At 41.2% G+C, this 19,036-nt stretch overlaps 1 protein-coding gene across 4 annotated transcripts in view; it reads right to left on the bottom strand.

Annotated features, from left to right (window-relative positions):
- Positions 1-12,258: 12,258 nt before the first annotated feature.
- LOC125983515 (moesin-like) overlaps positions 12,259-19,036 on the bottom strand; it is a 32,210-nt gene continuing 25,432 nt past the window's right edge. For all 4 annotated transcript variants that reach the window (XM_049744861.1, XM_049744817.1, XM_068652097.1 and 1 more), the window contains 7 exons: positions 18,323-18,419; positions 17,872-18,035; positions 17,623-17,753; positions 17,120-17,280; positions 16,424-16,516; positions 13,889-14,122; positions 12,259-12,789 (listed from right to left, as the gene is read on the bottom strand). In XM_049744861.1, the coding sequence (XP_049600818.1) occupies positions 12,625-12,789; positions 13,889-14,122; positions 16,424-16,516; positions 17,120-17,280; positions 17,623-17,753; positions 17,872-18,035; positions 18,323-18,419 (1,045 nt within the window). In that variant the 3' untranslated portion in view covers positions 12,259-12,624. The remainder of the gene's footprint in view (positions 12,790-13,888; positions 14,123-16,423; positions 16,517-17,119; positions 17,281-17,622; positions 17,754-17,871; positions 18,036-18,322; positions 18,420-19,036) is intronic.

A 19,036-nucleotide genomic window follows, 5' to 3' on the forward strand; every position in this document is an offset into this window, starting at 1 on the left:
GGTCTCAACCTTCTTTCAATAATGCAGCCCCTGTGAAATATTTTTTTTTTTTCCAGCCAAGAGCCTCCTAACCAGTGCAAAACATTTTTTGGGATTTTTTTTAGAAATTGAGGGATGTGCCATGACTGTCTGACTTATTAAACTTTAGAACTCCATTTACAGTGGTATATACAGTTGTATGCAAAAGTTTGGGCACCCCTGATCATTTTCATGATTTTCCTTTATAAATCATTGGTTGTTCGGATCAGCGATTTCAGTGACCCTCTATCCAAATTAGTGTAGACATTGTTACATCCCTATTGGATATTGTTACATCCCTATTTATACATATATACATTGCCTATTTATCCCTACTTTGTGACAGATTATACTCATAAAGATATAATAAAATAAAGACAGATGTGCATGTCAATAATGAACGTAAATGCGGTTAAAGGCAGTCAGTACCTGTACATTGACAAATATAGGACTTAAAATATGCAAAAAAACGCTGGGCTCTTAAATATGAAGAGCACAGGTCACAAAAGCAACTAAAAATATGTAACATCACTAATAAAACCTGGCGCAAACACAAAGGTAGCTGCAACAAAGGGGCTGTTTGTCTTGATGGGAACAAAAGATTTAGTTCTATAATAAAACAAAATCCAGATACAATTTCATCTTTTGGATAACACAAAAATGCTTTAAACATCCATCATTTTTATTCATATGTTGGAACCTTCACCTTGACTCAGAATAAAAGCTTCAACCAATAACAAATGGGAAAAAATGTTGCACACATTCCACTAAAACAGACAAAACATAAAGATTATGGTCCGCTCAAAGATTCCACTAACCTACTACAGGAAGTTAATGCTGCAACGTCCCGAAAATTTACGTTGTTCCAGTCTAGTCTTTACATTTTGGGGCTGTAAAACTTCTTTGGCTTTTTAAATTTTATTTATTTATTTATTTATTTATTTATTTATTTATTTATTTATTTATTTATTTATTTATTTATTTATTTATTTATTTAATCATTCATTCATTCATTTAGCTTGGTCTTGGCACTTAAGTTGATGTGATGGAAAGGTGTTTGAGTGAGTACTGCGCTTCTGGAAACCCAATTGACTAGAAAACCAGTGTTGGGATTAATGGAAGGTCTTTAAAAAAAGGCTGACGAAAGTTTTGATTTACAAGTACATGGAATCCCTGTGGAGGAACACCTGCCGTCATAAATGTTGTACTGCGTCAGTGATCACTTTTTCATGCCAGTGTTTCCTCTTTAAATTTTTCCATTTTGTAAAAGTTGAAATTAGGACAAATATCAATGGTACCAGCATTAATATTCAGACAAGACCAGTATTGTGTGTTGAGTGTGTCACGATCAGATGGTTTTGGTGTCACACAAGATTAACCTTCAATAAACATGTATAAATATTTCCTCGGGGTATCGACTCGATTGCACGGCCATTAGGCATTTTGCCTCTCATCTGAGGTGAGTGCTCTCTTGGCTAGCCATGTGGAGGAACTCATGACAGGGTTCCTACAAAATTCCCTACTCTTTCCAGTCCAAAATGCATCGATGTACTACATATCAGTGTTATTTCTTCGCCCGGTGTACAAATTATCATGGATTCATGGGAGATGAGGAGGTGTGAACCTACAAATGATGGTTTCCTCCGCAAATCCTTTTATCCCTGATAATTGTAAACCTCGAAGGGCATTCACATGGTCAATTTTCACTGAAAATAATTAATGAAACAATTCATATGTTTTGGAGTCACAAGTTTTACTAAAACAATTTCTTTCCCCTGGCAACACCCGTGGACGTCACTATGAAGACTCATTCCAATCCCATAATTTTCCAAGGGAATCTAAACTCCATTCAGTACTGCAGCAAAGGATTTTCTAGTTTGACATTGTTAGTAACAACCGATGTGTACATTCAGTTATTATTATTTTTAAACATATATGTCCTGGCCCTCGTTAGAATAAGCGATTTGGATAATGGATGGACATTCTACCATCATCAGTATCAGTATGTGACGGTTTATGCAAGCTGACAACGCCGGTCTTCTTTTGGTGACTTAAAATTGTCATGTTGTTAACTCAAAATAGTTTGTATTTGTCGATTTCTAAGCCAGGTTAGCATTTTAATTGCCTTTTTACTTGTTTATATTATCTGATAATGCACACTGATGTAATTTTCTGAACCAATCAGAATCTAGTGTCAACAAGCTTAATGAATCACCATAGGAATAATGGACAAAGATGTTGCACGTAAGCTGCATGTGATGAACGACCTGATGCTGGCACTCCCATAGAGATACATGCAAGGTGAAACAGCTGGAACGGTATGTGAAGTCACAAACAAGTTCAATGGGGGAAATCAAATACTACGGTAAGCACAGAGAGGGAAATAATGGACAATGTGGGAAATGAGGCAAAACATAAGAATGAAGATCGCCATGCTAAGAAAGCCATATGCAATTCATGCAACAAAGTGGGACATAAGAACCGAATACGTTGGAATTTACATTGCAAGGAGAGAGGTGGAAAAGCAGCAGCAGCAGCCTTGGTGCCTTGGGGCAGTGACAAGAGAAGATGGGTATTAAGAGCAATGGGCCATCTAGTTGTTACAAGGTTCTACACCAGTAGAGTTCAAAATCGACGCGGGGCAGACGTCATCTGGGAACAGACCTCTCACTCTCTCATCACAACTGTGGCCTGACAATTCAGTTCGATAGCCCAGGTGGCAATGGGCAAATTGCAGCGCTAAGGTCAGATCCAAAGCACAGTGACCTACAATGGCAAAATCACTCGCAATTTATAACATGCGGGTGCACAATGTCAGCGAGCCGCCGTCTGTCAAAATGAAGCTGGTGAGGTGAGCTGATGAGACAGTGAACAACAGAGGCCCAAGCATATGGTGAGTGTGGAACTTTACCAAGTGGAGTAGTGAAAATACAGCAAAAATAAAAATGTTCAGCCATGTGCTCCGTGTTCCTCTTCCCTGCAAAGAACAAAACGTTACAGAGGCTGACTGCAGTCCTGAAGAAAAGCACAGGTAAAGACGGCATCTGTGTCGACCTCCAGACTGAAGGAAGCTGTCAAAAGAGAACTTTACATTTTGCCTGCAGTTCAAGAGTTTATAGCAAAATTAATTTCTTCCTTGGATGCACTGATCGGGTTCTACCCTTCCACACAAATCGCCTAAGCTCACTATCAACACAACCTTTGGCCGCATCAACTTCAACCGGTTTCTGTTTGGAATTAGAAGTGCACCTGAGATCTTCCAGAGAGTGATGATGGCGAGTCTCCAGGACCTTGAAGGTTTGATGTCCTCATGGATGACGTCCTGCCGTATGGTGCCACAGAGGAAGAACATGATGATCACTTGGAGGTAATACAACGCTGACTTGAATATCAAAAAAGTATTCCATTACGCAGGGCCAACTGCGATTCCTTAGGCACCTCATTAACAAGTCCATCATTTGACCGGATCCAAAGAACGCAGAACAGGTGGGGGCTATACGGCAGCTGTCGCCACCAGTTGATGTGGAAGAGCTGAAGAGGATCGGGGAAATGGTCAACTTGGGGAAGTTTCATTCCCAAGCACAGGGTCAACCCATGCAAGAGTTCCTAAAGCACGGCGCTGTGGGGACATCAAACAACCTTTGACAACAGCAAAGAACTGCTAATACCTGCAGCCATGCAAGCCAACTGCTGTCAGCTGATGCAAGTAAATGGTAAATGGAGTTATGGACTAGGGTGGTGTGCTATGCCAAATCCACAGGGATTGTTGGAAAGCTGTAGCACATTGCTCCTGGAGGCTCAGTGACGCAAAATCTCGCTATGCACAGATAGAGAAAGAAGCGCTGGAAGGTGTGTATGCAAGCAGGAAAAGGAAAAAAAATGTATGGATAAGGACAAATAAGAACAGAAAAAAACTTGAGCAGTGAATAAAAAGAAGAGTATCGTGCCGTGAAAGAGAAAATATTGAAAATGTTAAGATAGTGGAAATGTTTTGACACACTGCCAATGTGTTCATATACAGTTATTAATGAGTGAATAAGTTTAAAGATTGACTTGATTTGACCAAAATAACTCCGGTGTTATTGTTTTTTTCTTAAAGAAGTAACATATATTCAGCCCAGAAGTAACAGTTACATTTAGTTTGATGTTACTGAAAATAACGCAAAAGAGGGAGCGGCATCACATAATAATATATTCATGTCATATTCCATCCATCCATTTTCTATACCGCTTGTCCCCGCGGGGGTCGCGGGCGTGCTGGAGCCTATCCCAGCAGTAGGCGGGGAACACCCTGAACCCAGAACTGGTGGCAATGAGGATGTTTGAACTTTTAGATGAATAACAGAAGTTCACATCTTTTGTTCGTACTTTGTGCCCCAGGTTGTCCTCGGTGCAGGTACCTAATTTAACCCCAAACTAGTGTTATAGAGATGCCCGGTGTTCCATGTCTCTGCCTCCATTTATTTTGTCTACCCCAGTGGCAGACCTTTGAGTGAGAAAGTTTAATCAAAACCTAACTTTTGAGTGCACTTTCTATGGTCACATGATATTTGATTGTACTGGCCGTACTTGTAAAGTCATCGGTTACATTGCCAGTCAGATGCCAAAGCATCCGTCCATTCATTAGGCGGCTGGGTGAGCTGGATACTATCTTGACTTTGTTGCAAGGAGGGTGGATCCCGAATTGGTCATCAGTCAATCTGTACTGAGCAGTGGTAGGGAACGTTAGTTCCACCAGAGCCATGTCTTGCCTGTTTTACATGTCGTCCTGCTGCAACACGATTCAAATGAACAGAGTTGTTTTTCATACAACCAGGGTTCCCTTCCCTTGGTTGAGACAAACAAATGTTCTTTTGGAATGGCTAAAGCAGACTCAGCAAAATGAATACAAAATGTATGAATGGGTGCATGTGAGAACCAAGTACTGAATACTAGATCAACAATAACAATGGTAAAATGAGAACGGACGTCATTAAATCCAAATGCAAACACACAAAAAGGCAAGGGAATGCAAGGTAGCAAGGAAAGGTGGCTCTCGTAAGACCCAATGAGTCTTTTATTACATTGCACTAGGGAGAAACTGAGAAAGTTATTGCCTTCACCTTCTTTGAGACTTGCATAGTGGAAAAAGCCAGTATATTTTCCAAGAGCTATCTAGCGATCCATTCCAGCATGTGTTCCTTCTGAATGAATGTTTAGTTGAGCTGGTTATGTCGTTAAAGCAAAAAGCTCTTTGCTATATGCTGATGATCTGGATCAGCTAATATTGCTCAAGAAAAAAATTATATATAAAAATACAGAAGCCGGTTTGCTGGGTCAGATGATGCAGAGAAGAAACCAGTAAGACAGGAGAACATATGTATGATATCGTAAGAGGTTGAAATGTCCAAAATAATGGAAAGAACTTACAAATTCCTGGCATTGCTGTGTTCTTGATGAAATTGTCAGTGTACCACTAACAATCACAAGATCAGAATGACTTAAGGATAGGATGACCTTTGCTTGCATGAGTTGGTAAGCAAACAAGTGGATACTGATGATACTTTTTTTTTTCTACTTTTTTGTTGATGACTCTTTAAACCAATAAGATGTTAGTTACATTCATTCCCATAATTAGATCATAACGAACTCACAAGCCCATTTCAAACGACAGGTAGTCAGTGCACATGCACACTGAAATATCAAAAGAATCCTAAGTTCAAGTCTGTCAAGTCTGTGAACCAAGCATTTTGCAGTTTTTTGGGGGGCTATTGTCCAAATCAAAACTTTTGAGAGAATGTTCCAAGTCAGTGGCAGACCTGGCTCAGGCAGTAGAGCGAGTCGTTCAGAAACCGTTGGGTCGGTGGTCGGACCCAGCTCTGTCTGAATCACGTGTTGTGTCGTGTCACACACCTTGCCTCAGGGACTACAGATGAAAAGTAGCCATTTGGCTAATTCTAGTGCATCTACAGAAATGTTCATTGATGTACACTGTCCCTGTAAAATAAAAAAAATTAAAAAACGTCGAATCACGCCATTAAGTGATTCAGAGTGCAAACTGCACCACTCGGGAAGCTGCAATGGTGGCAGAGCGCAGACTCGCGGTGGACTTTCCTGTGCATCCTGTAATGGTCAAAGTATGTTTTGGTAATAAATTGGGGATTGTTACCTCGAGAATTTCATCAAATCAGCTGAGTTTGTGGACCGTGTGCAAGACCCCTTGATGACCCCATATTATAGATTACATGAATCATGTAGGGCGGCTCGGTGGCGCACTGGGTAGCACGTCCGCCTCACAGTTAGGAGGGTGCGGGTTCGATTCCACCTCCGGCCCTCCCTGTGTGGAGTTTGCATGTTCTCCCCGGGCCCGCGTGGGTTTTCTCCGGGCACTCCGGTTTCCTCCCACATTCCAAAAACATGCTTGGTAGGCCGATTGAAGACTCCAAATTGTCCCTAGGTGTGAGTGTGAGTGCGATTGGTTGTCTGTCTCTGTGTGCCCTGCGATTGGCTGGCAACCAATTCAGGGTGTCCCCCGCCTACTGCCCGATGACGGCTGGGATAGGCTCCAGCACGCCCGCGACCCCCGTGGGGACTAAGCGGTTCAGAAAATGGATGGATGGATGGATGAATCATGTAAATATTTGTTACATTCCGTCAAATTACAAAAATGTTTCTTTACACTTCCCTTTTGATTTACATGCTGCTCTGTGCGACCTCACATTTTGAACATCAACACTGTTAGTAAGATCTAAATTTTTATGCCCATATAAGTTTTATGTGGTCTAAATTTGTGCAGGGGTGGGCTCGACTAAGCAGTGTGGTGCATTTGAGAAAAGGTATAGTTGCGCCATTGTGGGTGTCAACTGTACCGACTACATTTGCAATCAATCGAATAGCCAATGAAGAGGAAACTGATTTGCTGAAATCCATGCATGCGGTCAAAGCATGCAACGTGCATTAATAAGGAATTGAAAGCAGATTTCCACAAATGGATTGATATAAAATTAGCCAAGGATCTGTGACGTGAGCCTTTAGAAACCCCTTCCACCTTGATTGTATGTGTCTGCACTGAATCAGAGGGTTCAATGCACATGTGAAATTAATAAAATGACATTCACCACACATGTCCGCAGAGCTACGAAAGTGTCTGCATCACAATCAAATTCACCAAACTCAACTTTACTGCACCTATAAAACCAGTGATTCTGAAATAGGCTGTTGGTTGTTGTAAACAAAACGGACGACGATAAAAACATAGCATCCTTGATGAAAGTGGATACTCCACGTCTTATTCACAATTAACTGCGTCAGTGTAAAAATAAAAACCTCGGTGTGCAGCATTCAAGTTCCTTTTCCTCCATACCATGCTTGAGGCACGTTCCAAGATATGCGATTAGTACCATTGACTGTTACAGAGACAAAAAAATATTTATCTGCACTTCGATTCACTACAGCTTTTCTCTGACTTGAAAGCGTATTAGTTTAAAAAAAAAAAACTACTCTTTTTAACTACTGCTGGCTTGCCAAATATGTAATTAGCATTAAGAACATCAAGTGCTGGCGCTTGTTCATTTGTCTTAAGGAGGTCTTGGGTTGCCCGACATTTGCTTTTGACTAAAAACATGGATAATTTACTTAATGTTAGTTGCAGGTCTGGACTAACCCTCATCAATAGTCTTTAATAATGAATGTTTTTGGTAATGTTCTTTTAACACAGTTTCCTGTTTCAAAAAAAAAACAGGCCAAAGTAGTGACATTTGCTTGGTCTCACATTTTTCTCTAAAATCTTCATTTCTCTTTGCTGCACCAGTGTTTTAATTAATCCCTAATTTTTCTGGCGACCATTTATAGTTAAAAAGCAACACAAAGTACTTCACAAAGTGAAAAAAAAAAAGAAATCTCTCCTACCTGCCTGCAGATTCTGACACTACCAATTCCTGGAACACCTCACAAACCTGTGCCATTTATGAAAGCATCACAACTTTAATTAGATGATTAAAATTAATGGAACTGATTTAATCATTGGAGAGGAATTGTGTTAATGACAGTGTTTTGTCCTAAAACAATTGGCTCATGGGTACATTACTACTTTTTGCAAAGGTACACAGATTGACCTTTGAGTTCAGTCAATCAATACTACGTTTGTACACAACGTGGACAAAATGCTTCCCAAAAAAAGATAACAGTGAATAAAACCCCAAACCACCTCCAATGTGAGTGTCTGATGCTCCATTTTCTAAATAAAATATATACTATATAGTACTATAAATACAATACAACTTTATTCAGATAGAGCATTTCGCAACAGTTGCAGCTGTAACAAAGCTATTCATATATAACTACAAACAAATAACAGTGAAAGCAGTCAATTGAAACAGCAATATAATGTATAGTATACAACAACAAAGTCAGAGTTGAAAAGAAAAGTTGAAAAAAAAGTTATAAAATGGGTCTTCAAACCAGTTTTAAAAATGGACATGCCTAATGGGCTTGCCTAACATTTAAGGGGAGATCATTCCAGACGGAAGGACCAGCCACACAAAAAGCTCAGTCCCCTCTGAGGCTCCGCTCAGTTCTCGACACATCCAATGAGGCACCGGACATATGTGCAGTGGTGAGGTAAGATGGGCCGAGGGCACTTAGAGATTTGTAAACAAATAGAAGTATCTTAAAATAATCTCTAGAATCTGCAGAGGCAGTGAAAGGAGGTCGGAATTGGAATCATGTGCTCCCTCTTACAAGCTCCAGTTAGAAGGCAAATGGCAGCATCTTGGACCACCTGGAGACGCTTGAGGGAGGACTGCTCAATCCAAAGTAAAAAAAAGTCTAGTGGATCACTGTTTCTAAGTGCTGTTGAGAAAGGAAGGGCTTTAGCCAGCTGCCTAAAATGGAAGAAGAGGGATTTCACAACAGCACTGATTTAGCGGTTCAATTTAAAATCATTGCCCAATTTAAAACCCAAGTTTGAGACTGTTGGCTTCAGATAGGACTCCAGAGGGCCCAGGTCAACAGGATGGGATGTACAAGGGCCACTGGAACCAAAAGCCATAATCTATGTTGTAATTTAGGAAATTTGGTGACATCGAAGCTTTGATTTCCTGTAGGCAGGACAAGAGTGGCCTTAAGGAGAATAGGACATAGATCTGACTGTGATCCGCATAACAGTGGAAATAATTTTTTTTTTTTCCCGTAGGATGGAAGCTGAGGGACCGGAGGGTGTGTTCCAATTACAGGGGAATCGCACTCCTCAGCCTCCCCGGTAAGGTCCATTCAGGGGTGCTGGAGAGGAGGGTCCGTTGGGAGGTCGAACCTCGGATTCAGGAGGAGCAGTGTGGCTTTCGTCCTGGCCGTGGAACAGTGGACCAGCGCTACACCCTCGGCAGTATCCTCGAGGGTGCATGGGAGTTCGCCCAACCAGTCCACATGCGTTTTGTGGACTTGGAGAAGGCGTTCGACCGTGTCCCTCGGGAGGTTCTGTGGAGGGTGCTTCGGGAGTACGGGGTGCCGAGCCAACTGATAAGGGCGGTTTGGTCCCTGTATCACCGATGCCACAGTCTGGTCCGCATTTCCGGCAGTAAGTCGGATTTGTTCCCAGTGAGGGTTGGACTCCGCCAAGGCTGCCCTTTGTCACCGATTCTGTTCATCATTTTTATGGACAGAATTTCTAGGCGCAGCCGAGGCATTGAGGGGGTCCGGTTTGGGGACCTCAGCATCGCGTCTCTGCTTTTTGCAGATGACATGGTGCTGTTGGCTTCTTCAGGCCGTGATCTCCAGCTCTCGCTGGAACGGTTCGCAGCCGAGTGTGAAGCGGTCGGGATGAGGGTCAGCACCTCCAAATCCGAGTCAATGGTCCTCGATCGGAAAAGGGTGGAATGCCCTCTCCGGATCAGGGATGAGATCCTGCCCCAAGTGGAGGAGTTCAAGTATCTTGGAGTCTTGTTCACGAGTGAGGGGAGGATGGAGCGCGAGATCGACAGGCGGATCGGTGCAGCGTCGGCAATAATGCAGACCCTGTACCGGTCCGTTGTGGTGACGAGAGAGCTGAGCCAAAAGGCAAAGCTCTCAATTTACCGGTCGATTTACGCTCCTACCCTCACCTATGGTCACGAGCTATGGGTCGTGACCGAAAGAACGAGATCCCGGATACAAGCGGCCGAAATGGGTTTTCGCCGCAGGATGTCCGGGCTCTCCCTTAGAGATAGGGTGAGAAGCTCGGTCATCCGGGAGAGACTCGGAGTAGAGTCGGTACTCCTCCACATTGAGAGGAGCCAGATGAGGTGGCTCTGGCATCTTATCAGGATACCTCCTGGACGCCACCCTGGGGAGGTGTTCCGGGCATGTCCCACCGGTAGGAGACCCCGGGGACGACCCAGGACGCGCTGGAGAGACTATGTCTCTCAGCTGGCCTGGGAATGCCTTGGGATCCCCCGAGATGAGCTGGATGAAGTGGCTGGGGAGAGGGAAGTCTGGGAGTCCCTCCTAAAGCTGCTGCCCCCGCGACCCGACCCCAGATAAGCGGAAGAAGATGGATGGATGGATGGATGGATGGATGGATGGATGGATGGATGGATGGATGGATGGATGGATGGATGGATGGATGGATGGATGGATGGATGGATGGATGGATGGATGGATGGATGGATGGATGGATGGATGGATGGATGGATGGATGGATGGATGGATGGATGGATATCCAGAGTTCTACTCCAAAAACCAACCTGGTTCTGCGAACAACCCAAAAGTACTGTATTATTATTAATATTTGTTTTTTTTCTCATTGAAACACTGTAAATCATGGCACAATTGTCATGGAAGCAGGTGACCACAAAGTGAAGAAACAGGTGACAATATGGATAGATACTGAGACAAACCGAAAGGTTGAATGTTTGCAATGATCAGCACATGCCCCATCGCTGACAGAGACTCACTTCACAAATTGCTTTCCAACAAGGCAGGCACATCGATAAACAAAATTAGACCACTGTTGGTTTTCCAGTTTCTGTTTAATTTTAAATGTGCAGTACCACGAAAGGTCTGTTTGTTTGGACAACTTTCGGGCTGCCAGTGACCCTTCTAAGTGAGGTCTGAGTGTTTGAGAATAAACCTCTCCTGCCTTGCCACCCACTGTATAAGTGCATGTAGATGCAATGCAATGCAGACAAACGACATTTCAGTCTGCTGCAAGCTGCTAAAAACAAAATGATAGCCTTAATTTGGACTTTGAACACCCCTGGTTTAAACTTTGCTAACTATTTTGACACTGGTCCTTAAAAGAATTGAAAGTGAGAATGCCCAACACTATCATTGAGCCTTAGAATCGTCATCACTTTTCTCCTTCTTACTGCCCCTGACTTTGCCGCTTTGGGTAATCGATTTCGACCACTGGTTCTCTGTAATGTTGTTTCTACTAACGTGCTCAACTGCAGGTTGCAGCAACCTACATCAGACTATTAAGTCCACAGGTTTCGATGCATCACTTTATCAGCAAACAACAAAAAGGCAAACAAATCTCGTGCGTGTGCGTGCGTGTGTGCCTGTGTGTGTGTCTGTGTGTGTGCGTGTTATACAGTGCAGCTCGTAGCTACTCATCCACAGGTTTTGATGCATCACTTTATCAGCAATCTGAAAAGGCAAACAAAGATCGTGTGTGTGTGTGTGTGTGTGTGTGTGTGTGTGTGTGCGTGTTATACACTATACCTAGTAGCTACTAGCGCACTAGTCTACTAGTAGAAGAAAATCTACTGTAGCTCTGCCTATTGAGGCATCCTGTGGGGGATGTGTGAGCTTGACTTCATTTATAATAAATGTGTTAAATAAATCAGCAGTGATAGAGACTGAAAAAAGTAAGATCACAGTGAAATGAGATGGGGTGCTCTTGGAATGAAAATGTCACGTTGAGTAATACTGGTTGACGTTAGAATCACAGTACTAAATAAAACCTCCAGCTTCTTTTTGTCAACTGCTCGGAAATAAAATCTGCTAATGCAAGCACATTTTAAACAGATGTTTACCAAACTCACTGAACATGTAATAGCTGTATAGTGTAAATAGATGTTCTGTTGCAGTGTGATAGATGGCGTCTATTGTTATTAATTAGCAGAGAAAAACAATCTAGGTGTATTCAAAGGGGTGTAAGGGAAGAATGGCATAATGATAAGATACTACTGTGACCCATCTCACATGCCAAGCTTTGCAGGAAAAAAGTGGACAGAGCGGGCATGGACTTCTATTTCTGATCAAAAGGATACGTTAAGCAGAAAATATGTGGGATTGAGATTTATTTGGATTAAAAGTTTGATGGAATAAAGCTTGGTCTACGGCTAATGTAATTGGTACATTACAATGCCATTCAAACCAGGAATTTTATATGCATCGTCATTTTGCTAAACATTTTTATTGGCTCTTATTAGAATGTGCACGCGTACCCAACATTATAATAACAGTACATTTGCAGTACATTTACAGTAAGGGAATGGAAAATCGAAATCAAGGATAGTAACAATATATTGTTATATTAATTATATCGATTCATTCTGAGATCCTACACTGTTATCAATTCACTACTGCTCTACTTCTCTGCTTCTTAATCCAGTTCAGTTGATCATTCAGTCCATCAACGGACATTTCTTACATGGACTCAAATTCATCAATACGCTGTTTGGTGTTGCCCTGACGAATCTGACGTAGGGTCTTGTATTTGTCACGGCCAGCCTTGACATTCTCAGCATGGATCAGGTCATTTGGGGTCTTTTTGCTCTCGTCTACAGCTCGAGCAAGCTCAGTACTCAGGAACTGAAAGAGAGCACAAACACACAGAATGGAATCCTCATTGCTGAGACTATTCAAAAGCCTCAGCTCTCCCCCACGCCCCAGTCTTCCCCTCAATCCCAATCTAAAAACATTCTTTTGTCCGTAGTTATTATTAAATCCATTTTTGTGCTGGAGATTGTATGCGACATCATACGGTATCTTGTTTTGCTTGGGAAATAGAGTCCAATTTTATTCCAGGAGTAATAGACTTTCTGGATGACATACCGTATGCGTGCAAATAAAACCACTTGGATGACAAGCTACTTGCAACATGTTTAATTATGTAGAGTGCACCTAGTTCCTCGAACAACGCATTTTGGGGGGCAATTAAGATGTCAACACGAACAAAACCATACACAGGATGTCTTAACAGAAAACTGAACAAATAGAGTAACCGGAATGGACACCACAAACTGCTTAAGAGGTGCTATTGGTGCAGGGAAACTTGACTTTACTGCATCAGATGAGGCTGAGTCCATTTAGTCATAAATCATAAATTACATTAAAATTATGGTATGAAATTTTTAGAAGACTGAAAAGTATGGTCTATCGTTTAGTAGTAATCATAAAAATTATGCAAATACTCCAGAAACACATGTAATTGTTGTCAAAAAGGTTAAGCCAGTATCTCATTGAACCGCAAGTGTTTGCCATAGCCAATGTTGATATTTTGTCAGTGTTCCTAAAAGGTTGCAAACAGTTGCAAACTGATTTTCCTGTTATTCGAAAATATTGAGGACAAGAAAAACTGTTTGCAATCATTAAAACTCTTTAGGAATGTCTTTGCAACTATTTGCAACTGTTTGAAACATTCAACAAACAGTGACGAAAAAAAAACCTTTGTGCTGCTCATTGATATACTGGCTTTAGTAAGTTTTCTGGGTAAATACACAGGTCGTCTGGAAAACATCATTCATTTATCTCATCATTCTCGATGTGCAACAATGACTTTGAGGGGGTAACATTTTGAGTGCATAGGATTCATACATTGAGGAACATCTTTGTGACAAATTTCAGTGATGGACACAGGCATCTAAATCTAAAAACCTAGTTAGCTAATTCTATTTCTTTTTATCCTCACCTTCAAGTTTTTCTGCAGTCTCTGGTTCTTCTGGGCCTCAGTGACTCTTTCCTCCTCACTACGGTCGCGTACCGTGCCGGGAGACATTAACTCAGCACTCGCCTCCGCACTGGTCTCATCCGTCTCGTCGTGATCATGCATGTGAGGGTGTACAGAATCCTGGATGTGGATTCCCATTATTTTCGACTTCAGCTCCTCTTTGGTTCTCTCTAAATCAGCTTCTACCATCATTGCCTGTCAACAAATACATTCACACATATATATATATTTTTTTTGATTGAACATTTTTAAAGAAGACAGAGAAAAGTATGACGAAAATGGTATGAGTAAAGTGACCTGACATGAAGCAAAATATAATTCATGTTCAAAAGTGGTAGGAAGAAGCGTAAATATTGTGTTCGTTCTAACATTTTCAGAAATTTGGGTGACAATAGGTCACGTTTTTTTTAACATTAAGTGACGTAATGTTTTTTTTCTCTTCAAGGCAACCATACGGATGATTTGCTATATGCATATTTGGGCTCTATCTCTGTTTTAGCACAATATGTATCCATAATGGAATGATTACACCTGATTTATGTAGGATGAGCTGACTGCATTCAATGCATGTATTTTTTTTCTCTCTCAAAGGAAGAATATATACTTGCCAACTTTCCTACTTTATGTGGGAGACTCCCAAATCTCAACCCTATCTCCCACATGGTTCCCTTCCCGATCACTCCTTTCTCCTGCCAATCTCCCGATTTTACAGTGAAGTAAACAATTTCCATTGTGGTGAAAATGACGCAACATGTCTCCTCATCGCCAAGGGGGGAGACTTCTCGCTCGGACTCTGAGTCAACAAAACATTCCAGTGAGTGCTCATCCTCAGACACAGCCTCATCAGTATTTTGAAAAAAATGTAATGCCTACATGTTTTGATATACATCTATAGACCATGGTGACCTGCAGATTTTCGCAAAAATAAATGCTGCGGCTGATTGCTATGCAAAAGCGGTGCAAAAGACATTGAAATGAGTAGTTATGTTAATTGACAATCACGGTAGGTGAAGGACTAATGACTCGCTAATATTTTTTATATTTTTTAATCCAGCTTATTCCTATGCTCCCTGAGACTGCATGAATTAGTTGTGCAACCTCAGGTATACTGTAACCCATGTTTTGTTTACACACTACGTATATGAGCAAAAAGCATCAGGACCCTCTAAAATGGCATCGACAGAGAGACATGTCTACGAGGCACAGTTCAAGCTTTCTGGAAAGCTGGGATCATTGCCGAAGAGCAACGTGACAACGACGAGACAATGACGAAAGGGAATTTGGCAAACTGTTTAATTTGGATACAGAAGATGAGGACTTCGATGGATTTGCGTATGAATATTGATTAACAATAGTGTGAGTACCGTACGTGGTAGCCCCCGCAATTGAGTGTGCACCTTTTAACACAAAGCGCCTTATTGTGCGGAAAATATGGTAGTTTAGATATTGTCTCTACCTTGGCGCAACTTTTTGTCAGCTTATTTTAATGTTCTTACACAGCCAAGTTCTTTACTTATTTACCTAGTTGCACTTGTGAATATTTTCTTGTTTGCAAATTTTCATTTTCATTGTTCTCTGTCTCCTGTTGTGCTACATCCATCTAGCATTGTTCCTTTTTATTCCTGGGTTTTGTTGTCGTGGAATTATTTTCATCCTTTGAGATTATCCAGAGTCCCTCCTTGAATAAAGTCTTGATGATTGCCCATACTCGCTTGTCTGCTATTTTTGATAAGACATGCCACACTCAGGACACCAACGCTGGCAGATTTCTGCAACCCCTCCCACCACTAACACTCCCCCCTCCCTTTTCCGTGCATAACGCCATAGGGCAAAGGCTAGAGCTAAGAGGCTCAAGTACAACTTCTACTACCAAGAGAACGTGAAATGCATCTGACCCAGTCAATTTAGGCTTTGGGGTTGTTATGCAGGAGTGAAAAATAATTCCTGAATCTGTAAAAATTGGTATTAACTGTCAAACTCTTGGGGATATGTGTGAGAAAGCAGGTGTATCTGAAGAAAACCAACACAGCAAGAACTTGCCAAAATTTGAGTTCCAAACCTCAGAAGAGATAGGCAGATGTGATAACCATTAGGTGCCTTAAAATTAATGTAAAAGAACATTTGATGCAAAGTGCACATCTAGAAAGTGACAGCGAGTATGCAGAGTTCAAAATGCAAAATGGACTTAACTATGGGGATATATGGTTGATTGAGAATGAAGATGGTAGAAGGAAATGAATGACTTGATATTTGAAAGATGACATTTTAATGTGAGCATTTAAATTCAAGATTTCATGTTGTATCTCAAAATATTCACAAGCCTGTGGTTTATAATAAATGGCTATTACTTCTCAGTTTTGTGATATTCTTGCCACTGTTGGATTCCTTTGATTCTAGCTATCTTATTTTATATACCCTGTTCACTTAGAAGTGTCAGACATTCCTCAATTTTGATTCATCCTTTATCTGGCTCTTGCTGCTCCCATTAATTCTCACCCTTTTCTGCCATCTCATTGCCTCCTCGTCCTTTTTCTTCTTGGCTTCTTCCAGCTGGGAGATTTTCGACGTAAGCTCTGCCAGCTCAGTGGCCTATCCACATGTGCACACAAATGGGGAAAGTGTTAAGAGTGCTCCTAATCTAAGGTCACTGTGCTCTGTCTGCTGTGACAATAGGTGTGTGTGTGTGTGTGTGTGTGTGTGTGTGTGTGTGTGTGTGTGTGTGTGCGTGCGTGCGTGCGTGCGTGCGCCTGTGTGACTGTGTGGACACAATCTCTCCTGTTCTATAGGGTAAACTTGGATTAATTTTGTTTCATTTCAATAACCAAATAAAATTAGCTACTGCTCTTCTCCATTCCACACAATAGCATTGTAGATGTATGTATTTTTATTTGATACTAGTCACAATAGTGCAGCAGTGCAAGGTGGAAGCTAGTTAGACACGTAAAGGTGTTAGAGAGGCAAGAAAGTGCTCTCAAAAGAGATGAGCTTTCAAGAGAGTACAGAGGGACGCCTTTTCTCTGACGGATATTAGAGGTTTTCCCACCTTCTGGAGCAACCAACAAAAAACAGTGGATACGTGTGAGGGAATGTCATATATGAACTAGCGCCATCACGTTCATGCAGTATTAAACTAGACATCCATATGCTTTCACAAATGCAAGTTTGTATAAATGGTGAATTGTAGACATGTACCAGCTCTTCCTGACTCTTCATCTCAGACTGAGGATGTTGTAGCAGGGCTTCTTTAGCCTGCATGGCAGCCTTGTGGTCATTGTCCAGGATCTTAGCTTCCTCCTGCGCAAGTGTCCTTTCCTTCTCTAACTCAAGCGCCCTGCGAGTCTGCTCCTCGAGCTCTGAAATAGAACACCCAGCACGTATAATACAGAATACAGCATATACACACTGTATACAATACTACCGTATTTTCCGGACTATAAGGCGCACCTAAAAACCTCAAATTTTCTCAAAAGCTGACAGTGCGCCTTATCGTCCGGTGTGCCTTATATATGGACAAAGTTTTAAAATGGGCCATTTATTGAAGGTGCACCTTATAGTCCGGTGTGCCTTATAGTTCGGAAAATACGGTATATAATGTATTGGGGATGATTCTCAAATCATATACATTTCAATATGGCAAGCCTTTTTTTTTAAATGTTCGTAAACAGAAAAAAAATGTGTTCAAATGGTTGTCAGACCATCTTGAGCTCTCTTTGTCTGCTCTTCAATCTGTCGCAATCTCTCCATCAGTTCCATGGTCTCGCGAGCAATCTTCTCTGTTTCCTTCTCAGCATTTTCACGCTTTTTTTTCTCACTCTCAAGCAGAGCCCTGACAGGAGAATTGTGCATAAATACATATTTGAAACAACTCCATCCCTGACAGTTCTTACTTAAGTACAAAGAACACAATGAAATCTGTGGCAAAGAGAAGTCCTCGTCATTGTTACCTCTCCATCTGCCTCTTGTTCTTCTCCTCTCTCGCCTGGGCCTTCATCTGCTGCACTTCAATGGTGTCCGGTTTGCGTCTGCGCATGTACAAGTCGTGGTTTCCCATACACAGCGCCAGTATGCGTTTGTTGATACGAAGGCGGGGTACATAGAAAACAAAGTCCTATCACACAAAAAGCATTCCTTATTCATGGTTGGATTTACGACACACTATGTTAGCATAGTATACTCGGGTAACCACCAATCACGTCTCGTTCGCAAACTGAGTTGTGACTGGTCATTACCTGAGCCATGAGTACGTGGGATGTAATTTTCAGCCAACAGTTATCAAACTCATTATAGACAAAATATTAACTTTTTACTGCTGAAAATGGCAAAACAAACCCCATCAATGAACTGGTTTGTTAAGTTCATAATGTACTGTAAAAAAATGATCTTTTTATTCCATACCGGAGACTTCTTGTCAATAGGTTTGATGACGAACTTCTTGTCATTGAAGGAAATATTTCTGATCTCACTCCAGGGGAAACCAATCTTTGGGGTCAGCCTGCAGAATATGAGAATACTGTTACAAACCAAACCATAAATTCAGTAAAACAATAAACAAACATATGTATGTTAATAAGTTTTATTATGACTTCTCAGAGGCATAGTAGGGAGTGATACTTGATACCACAGATTTTTCTACTAAAGTGATAGTGAGTAAAGTTCAAGTTGGTAAAGATGATTGGGATATCTTCCGAAGAAGGAGTGTATTTCAAAGTGTAGCTTGATAACAATACAAGGCACCATAATTACATTACAGGTGTGAAGATTATTCGACAACTAATCAATAATCAAATTAATCAATAATTGTTTTTGATAATGACTAAATTATTGTTGGTTTTTTTTTTATCCAAAATGTCCACATGCTTGGAATTTCAGCTTGTTGACAGTAAATATTGTCCCATGAAAGTGAAATATTTATTTTATTTTGAAAAGCAATGATCAACATTTTGCCCGTTTTCTGATGTTGCAGACCAAACCACAACTGAATCATATTCGATTTGTTTGATCAGTTTGAATAAAGACATGGAAACTAAAAAAAATTGATTTTAATCTGATAAACAATGAATTGACAAAACTATTAGCAGAATTCATTGATTATCAATCGTTAGTTGCAGC

The sequence above is a fragment of the Syngnathus scovelli genome, chromosome 1 (assembly GCF_024217435.2).
Source record: "Syngnathus scovelli strain Florida chromosome 1, RoL_Ssco_1.2, whole genome shotgun sequence".
NCBI classification, from domain to species: Eukaryota; Metazoa; Chordata; class Actinopteri; order Syngnathiformes; family Syngnathidae; genus Syngnathus; species Syngnathus scovelli.